At 44.6% G+C, this 8,120-nt stretch overlaps 1 protein-coding gene across 1 annotated transcript in view; it reads left to right on the forward strand.

Moving 5' to 3' along the window:
* The window catches only part of LOC123144382 (protein CLP1 homolog), a 4,887-nt gene extending 2,142 nt beyond the window's left edge, over positions 1 to 2,745 (forward strand). Inside the window, exons 7-10 of the mRNA XM_044563499.1 lie at positions 506 to 640; positions 916 to 1,151; positions 2,192 to 2,236; positions 2,315 to 2,745. Coding sequence (XP_044419434.1) covers positions 506 to 640; positions 916 to 1,151; positions 2,192 to 2,236; positions 2,315 to 2,405 — 507 coding nt within the window. The 3' untranslated portion in view covers positions 2,406 to 2,745. The remainder of the gene's footprint in view (positions 1 to 505; positions 641 to 915; positions 1,152 to 2,191; positions 2,237 to 2,314) is intronic.
* Positions 2,746 to 8,120: the final 5,375 nt, after the last annotated feature.

The raw sequence follows: 8,120 nt of genomic DNA on the forward strand, positions 1-8,120 counted from the left end.
CATGGGGCAAATCATCCCTAGTAAACTGTGACAAATAGTAGAAATATCGGCAGTGGTAACTGGTAAGAGCAGTTAATCTGCCCTCTGGTTTAAATGATCATCAGCATCAGTATGTAGCACAAATATATTAATGCATAAAACGATTCTCGCTGAAGTTTATTACATATTTAATTTGAACAAATAGAATATAGGTTGGTAAGAAGCTCAACAGCTGAAAAATAGTGAAGATTATCATTCCAACTCCTAATTCTGCCAAATACAGCTCGAAGAGGTGCTTGCTAGATCAAAATTTGTTTTATAAACACAAAGCCACATGGATGCAAAACTGCTGATACTATAAAAGATGAACCGGCCGTTTGTTAGGATTAGTTTTCATACAGTAATAATAATGCTGGTGTGCTTGTCGTTGTCCTTGTTGTCATGTTTGCCTTGAAATGTGGAGTCATGGATAAACATGTGATCAAATGATCCTGAAGCTTGGAATGATCTGACTTGTCTGCTGCAGGAGAAGCTCTGGAAGATGTTAAAAGATGCAGTACAAAGTAAGCCCAATATCGATGTCGTAAAACTTCATAAATCTGAGGGTGTTGTCCTAAGGAATTCAAAATATCGTCAAAAGACTAGGAGCTTTCGTATCAAGGTAAATTTTGTTTGTCTGGGCCCCTCAGTGTTTTGATTTTGGTGTTCGTAAGGATCCCTAGTGCTTAAAAGATACATTTCACTTTAGTATTTGTTTGGTTAATAACCTTTTTTTACTGCAAGGCTTATCATCAAATTAGTTCTATAGAAAATTGAGTTTATCCATCCTTGCACTATGTCCCTTTATGCCCAATTGTGATTTTGTTCTTGCAGTCGTAGTTGGCATTTTTTTTTTCTCTTAATCCGTCTCAGGCTAAATCCTATTCCTGTCTGCAGGAGTACTTTTATGGGATTGCAAACGATCTGGCACCACATTCAAATGTAGTCAACTTTAGTGATGTTTCTGTTTTCAGAATTGGTAGTGGACATCAAGCTCCACGGTCAGCTTTACCAATTGGTGCAGAGCCTGTGGCAGATCCCACTCGGCTTGTTGCTGTCAACATCAGCACTGATATGGTCCACACAGTGCTTGCTGTTTCTTATGCGAAGGAACCTGATGAAATAATTTCGAGGTAATACCAACTGTTGTTTCCAAGATAGTGGTTAAGTGTTACAGCCACGGAAAGGTGGCAAGGTCGGGTTCTGCATGGGCCAAGCTACGTGAGACACATGCCTGAACTCAAGATGCTGCCCGCCGCCCGCCCATGAAAAAATCCCATATGAGCGGAAAATCATGCCGAAGTCTAAACCCGATGAGTACCCATTGGAACACAGCAAATAATCACAATAAGCAAATAATATCATGGGAAATAACTAAATAAGAAATGAACTCAGCAATTCAAGTATACAAGTTTGCAGTTTCTCTCACAAACTGACATCTCCAAAGGCACATGTCATATGGAATAAATTCATTTTTTAATTAGTAAAGAAATATAAGGCTCTCATATTTCTTTACAGAGGGGGTCTAAACGCCCTTATATTTCTTTACAGAGGGAGTAATATTAATTGGGTGACCTTTGGACAAAAAATTATATGCATACCCGGTCCATTCCTAATCGGGTTACCCATGGGTCTTGCTACCATTGGAGATAAAAATTGAAAGCTACCCATATTTTAGCCATGGTGGCTATGGACTAGGGCTATAACTACACAAGCAAGGACTGATGCAAAAGTAGCCCCGACTAGAAGTAGATCACCAGTGTCAAACGCTACTCAACCTAAGCCTGACAGCAAATTGTTCATTTGCTTGTCTTACAAGTTTCTAAGCGCTATGATATTTTCAGTTTCATAGTTATAGAGGATAGTTAATTATTTATTCATCTAGTGACTCATTTGATTCTCATGCGAGCTTTTCAAGTAGTTCAATCAGTGGCAAACTGGCAACTGTTACTGTCCTAGGAGAAGTTGGTAGGTGCACAGTTGTTTTTGTTGTTTGACATTAGATATACTATAGATTAGAACTTTTTTACTTTGTGTCGTGTGTGCGTTTTCCGACTGCAACAGATATATATAGCATAACAAATCGTTTTATGTCTTCATTCTCATTAGGCAAAACTGTCAAGAGTTTGTGTTCCCCTTTTTTTGCTAACACCTAGATTGAAATTCTGTGCAGCAACGTTGCCGGATTCATCCATGTCACAGATGTTGACATCCAAAGGTACACTAACACCACGAAACCAACTTGTGGCCCTGCCTGAAGTTTCACCTGGGACCTAACATTCTGCATGCATTCCAGGAAGAAGCTGACGTACATCGCGCCTTGCCCAGGAGACCTGCCAAGCAGGCTGTTAATCGCGAGCTCCCTGACATGGTACGAGCAGGCTTGACCCGGTTCGAGGTTGGACATTGTAGGTAGGTAACCAGATGGCTGATGACATGTTGTAACGCCGAAATGGATACTCTGTGCATTTGATAACTGGAACACTGCTGGTAAAGCTGAAAAGCTGAATGGGTTGGACGATATCTCAGGCATCTTGCTGCGAAGCTTTCTGCTGACTTGCTTATGCTTTCTATGCTGCTGTGGCGGCGAAGATACAAATAGTTAGGTCAATGAAAGATTGGTGTGCTCTTTTGTACGCTGTTGGGAACTAAGATATACTAGAAGACGAGTCCTTTGGCCTCTTCTCAACTGTATCCAGATATAAACATCGGAACTAGTTATTACTAGAAGAACGTCCGTGCGTTGCAATGGGGCCACATTAACTTTAAGAGTTCAATATTAATATTCTCGTACATATAAGTGACATTGGTGACCTTTTTTACCATCAAAATCCTCATACACACTCTCTCCCTCCCTCTTCCTTCCTCTCCCTCCCTCTCTCTAACGCACACACATATCCATCTTATTGGGTATGGGACCATAATTCATTTATTTCACACACCCGCTAGTGCATAACAATATGAATTATGTGTATTATATTTGCCATCATAATTGAGGGAATTAATTTCATGTAAATCGGCCAGCCACAACTCCAAAAATACGCGGAGGAGGTGGCCTGGGTCGGCTTCGACACTGTCCGGCGCGGGCCACGGGCTCGCTTCCAAGTGCGTCTGCGCGCCGGCCACCCACGCCAGGTCCTTCAAGTGCCGCTTCCACCACACCAACTCCCAGGGCCACGGCCACGGCCAGGGAAGCCGCCCTTCTTCGCCCGCTTCACCGGCCGCGGCACCCGGCCTCGCCGTCCTCGTCCTCCGGCACCGTCGCGACCCAGTGACGCAGCCCAAGCATCGGCCTCGAGAATCAAGAACGCTCGACAACGGAGAGGAAAGGGAAGATCATATACATGTAATAAGAAAGGGAGTTTATTTATTGCTCCCTCAATATATTGTTTCATTTGTTTGGAGATTGATTACCATCCGTGAGTTAAGGTAAGGTTAATGTGATTGAGCGATTTTTCTGAAAATCAATTATTTGTTTTCTAATTAATGTGATCGAGTGATTTAAGGTAAGGTTAATTAATTTAGATTTGATCTTTAGAGATTGTTCGTGATTGATTCTACATTACTAAATAAATTGCGCCAGTATGAAAAGTTCTGATCTGTTTAGATGTCTTTCGTTGTGTGAGAGGGTGACGCGAAAATAAACCGATGAAGTGGGGGGAGGGGACGAAAAAAAAATCTACGAAAAAAACCAGCAAAGGTGGGAGGAGGTAAAAAAAACCATGGGAGGTGGGAGAAAAAAAACCTGAAAGCGAGACTATCAACTACTTCATTAGGAGTAGAGATATATACTCCCTTCATTCCAAAAAGTCTCAACTTTGTACTAACTTTAATACAAAGTTATACTAAGCTTGAGACACTTATTTTTAGACGAAGGAAGTATATATATAGCCAACATAAAGCGAGCAAACATAATCTGAAGATTTCCAGCAATTTGTATCAGAGGAAACATCATCAATATGACAAGTAAACACATCTGCATTGAATTAACATGTGTGTGGACATTAAGCATCCAATTTACAGATATTAGTGTTGGATTTATAGATGATACAGGCACTGGCTTTTGCAGCGCTGGCCACTAACTACAGCCGATCAACAACTAAAAAAAACCTAGAGCCGATCAAGACAGGGAATAGAGCGACATGGCTAGACCAAACTTAAATAGACTTGAGATCGATTCTGATTGCATGGAGGTTAAGGTAATTAACTTCATCAAGGAGGCAGGCAGCTGCTATTTGCCAAGAAAAATGCACGCTTTTATGTCGTGATTTTACTAGGGTTTGCTTTGAGCATTGTCCTGGGGAGGTATCTAATATGGCTGCAGATACTTTATCTACTACTTCCTTTGTTCCTAAATATTTGTCTTGCTAGAGATTTTAACAAATGACTACATATAAAGTAAAATGAGTGAATCTATACTCTAAACTATGTCTATATACATCTATATATGGTAGTCCATTTGAAATCTCTAAAAGACAAATATTTAGGAGCGGAGGGAGTAGACAGATAGCTGGTCCCCTCAACGCTTGCATGAGGACCCCGTGTGCTTAATTTCTATATTAGCTTAAATATAAACCACCATCAAGGCTTTACCTCTAAAAAAGATTAAATATATTCATATCCAAACAAAACATGTACACTACTTTGGTGTATATTAATGATCAAAGTTGTGCATCAAATTATCGTGTAAAATCAAGCGTGCCTTACATTTTGAGAAGATTGGAGTACTTTCTTTGCATGAAAGATATATGGCAATATTTATTTGTCATGTGTCACGACTCATGAGTCCATTATACTGCATGTCATGTTGTTAGGGGCAAAAGGTCAAAAACTGGACATTTTATATTGCGACACCTAAACACTTACCCCCCCCCCCCGGCGTCACCCTCCCCATGGGCGACTCAGGAGGCGACGTGACCCCATCGAGCGCCCCCTACCCTCCACCTTCCCCTCCCCTTGCCGTCGTCGGTGCCTCCCGTCGAGCAAAGCCCGAGCGGATCCGGCGACGGCGGGACCTTGCTCCGCGGCGGCTTCCCTCTCGAGCGTGGTGGCTCGACGAGGCTGGTGATGAGTTCTATGTTTACACTCATTCACCCTTTGTTTAAACCGATATATTTCATTACAACTAAGATATTTGCTCCGATATTGCTACTAATGACTAATGAATGCAAATGATTCCACAAATCCTCTCTTTGATGTGTTTCCACAAGAAATTGGCTAAAAAGGGAAGAAATCGCATGTGAACATGGAAAGGAAGGGAAATGAAGATAGAAGAAATAAAGAGGAGGCGCACCAGAAGCCACAGGGCAAAAGACGACATTTCATACGACTGCAAGCGCCCGTATGACTTCCCGTATGGCGTGGTTTTCGAGGCTCCTCGTCCACGTGAACAACTTTTATAAAGGGGACCATGCCGAAATGTCAACATAACATCCACGAACGAAGTCAGAACAGAGCCATCTTCATCCCCTTCATCAACCCTAGCCGCCGCCATTTCCATCTCCATAGCCGCCATCACCACCATAGTGCTTCCTCATCTAGCTCATATTTATAATCGTGCATCGCACAAGGCATCCGTTGTAAGACCTATTATCAATCGATCTATCTCCAAGATGTGTTCTTCAACATGTTCTTCATGCGATCTGATCTTCAGGTGTGAGTAGTTCGGTAAGGTATGGGTTGAGGCATAGGCCGTGCAACCCTCTGTATTTGTTGTAGGGATCAAACGAAGGACTTAGAATTAACATTCCATATGTATGAAATAAAATTATTCCGTAGATGTCTCTTGTCTTGTCCGCGATCTTCATTCCTATAGGTACCCAGAATCATGAAGATTGAGCCATGGAAAGGCTAAGGGCAAGGAGAACGTGAAGTGTTATTTTGAAGACCAGTGACAAAAGGGTTTAGTACGGTAACACGAATCCAATCCTTAGGGGTTCATGAGGTGTAGTCATTAAACGCCCAAAGCGCTTGTCTGGTTATTATAATCTAAATTATAGAGGCAACCCCGCGCGACGGATAGGGCCTTTTGAAAGGATCGAGAAGAGGTGTCTAGAGGGGCGGTGATTAGACCCTCAACAAAGAAAAGTAGCAATACATTTCAAGCACGCATGGCAAGAGTATATGAGCAGCTGAAAGTAAAGCATGCAAGTTGCAAGAAAGTAAAGGGATGGGATTGGAGTATGCAAACGCAATTGGAGACACGGAGATTTTTGGCGTGGTTCCGATAGGTGCTATCGTACATCCACGTTGGTGGAGACTTCAACCCACGAAGGGTAACGGTTGCACGAGTTCACGGAGGGCTCCACCCAAGAAGGGTCCACGAAGAAGCAACCTTGTCTATCCCACCATGGCCATCGCCCACGAAGGACTTGCCTCACTTGGGTAGATCTTCACGAAGTAGGCGATCTCCTTGCCCTTACAAACTCCTTGGTTCAACTCCACAATCTTGACGGAGGCTCCCAAGTGACACCTAACCAATCTAGGAGACACCACTCTCCAAAAGGTAATAGATGGTGTGTTGTTGATGAACTCCTTGCTCTTGTGCTTCAAATGATAGTCTCCCCAACACTCAACTCTCTCTCACAGATTTGGATATGATGGAAAGATGATTTGAGTGGAAAGCAACTTGGGGAAGGTCAGAGATAAAGATTCTTGTGGTTGGATTGGAATATCTTGGTCTCAACACATGAGTAGGTGGTTCTCTCTCAAAAAATGAATGCTGGAAGTGTAGGCACGTTCTGATGGTTCTCTCCACGAATGGAGGAAGGGTGGAGGGGTATATATAGCCTCCAAACAAAATCTAGCCGTTGCACACGATTTACCAAACTCGGTGGGACCGAATCGAGAAACTCGGTCAGACTGATATGGTTCAAAATGTGAACGTTAGAGTTTTTGGTGGGACCGACATGATCAACTCGGTGGTACTGTGACGCCCGGATGATTAAGCTACAGTAATTCCCTGCTAATGATGCCACGTCACCACGATTACTGTTGTTAAACTCACGTTGGTTCGAAACTGACTCAAATTCGAAATCAAGTCACAATAAAGGTTTTCAAATATTAAAACTATAATGTTCGGGATGTGCCAAATAATTCATAAGTAATATTGGTGAATAAACCAAGTCTTTATAAAAGGTTTAAATGCACTAAACTAAACAAAACAGTAGCAAATACAATTAATTAAATACCTTTTAATTTATAAAAGTACTAAACTATTTTATTTAAAAACGTCAGACTATTGGGGCTGCGGTGTAATTAGTAGAACTAATTTTGGCACAAATAATATAATTTTCAAAACTAAGATAAAACAGAAAAGTAAAATAAAATGAAAACTAAACTAAAAAGTATAAGAGAACCCCCCGACTGGTCCAACTCCCCGGGCTTTGGCCCAGACCGGCCTACACATACCCTCCCGACCGAACCCTAGCCGTAACCCCCACTTCCCCCACTCGTCTCTCCTCTCACTCCCTCGTCTCCCCCCTCTCGATCCCGATCTGGATCGGGATGGGGACGAACCGCCGATGCCCGCCGCTAGACCCTGTCGCCCTTGACGACCATCGCCAGCAGCACGACGCCGTCGACCGCCGAAGCACCTCCAGCCACATCGCCGGAGCCCCGCGCCACCCCGACCCCGTCGCCGTCGTCCCCGTCCTCCTCCTCGAGCCCCGCTGCCATTCCCCTACACCGTACGGTGAGGCCAAACCCCCGGCCTCCTCTCTCCCCTATCCCCGCTCACTCACCGTCTGAGCCGTCCCGCTCCTCGTGCCCGTCGCCTCGCCCGCCCGCTCCCGCTCCGTCCCGCCTCTGCCGTTGTTGCTGCTCCATCCCCGCTTCGCCTGGCTGCCCCGTGTGTGCCCCGCTCGCCCGCCGTTGCTCGCCTGCGCTACCCGTTGCCTCCTCACGCCAGCGCCCGCGCTCACCGCGGCCCTCGCACCGACCCTCACTCCGCGCGCCTCTGCCCTCGCGCTGCTCACGCCCGCGACGCCTAGCCTCTGCCTCCGCCGCCCCCTGTCCGGCGTCCGCTCCGGCCACGCGGCCCCAGAGCTCTGCTCCACCACGGCCTCGCACCACCGCGCTTCCACCGCATCGCTCGCCCGCAG

Source organism: Triticum aestivum, chromosome 6D, assembly GCF_018294505.1.
Source record: "Triticum aestivum cultivar Chinese Spring chromosome 6D, IWGSC CS RefSeq v2.1, whole genome shotgun sequence".
Classification (NCBI taxonomy): domain Eukaryota; kingdom Viridiplantae; phylum Streptophyta; class Magnoliopsida; order Poales; family Poaceae; genus Triticum; species Triticum aestivum.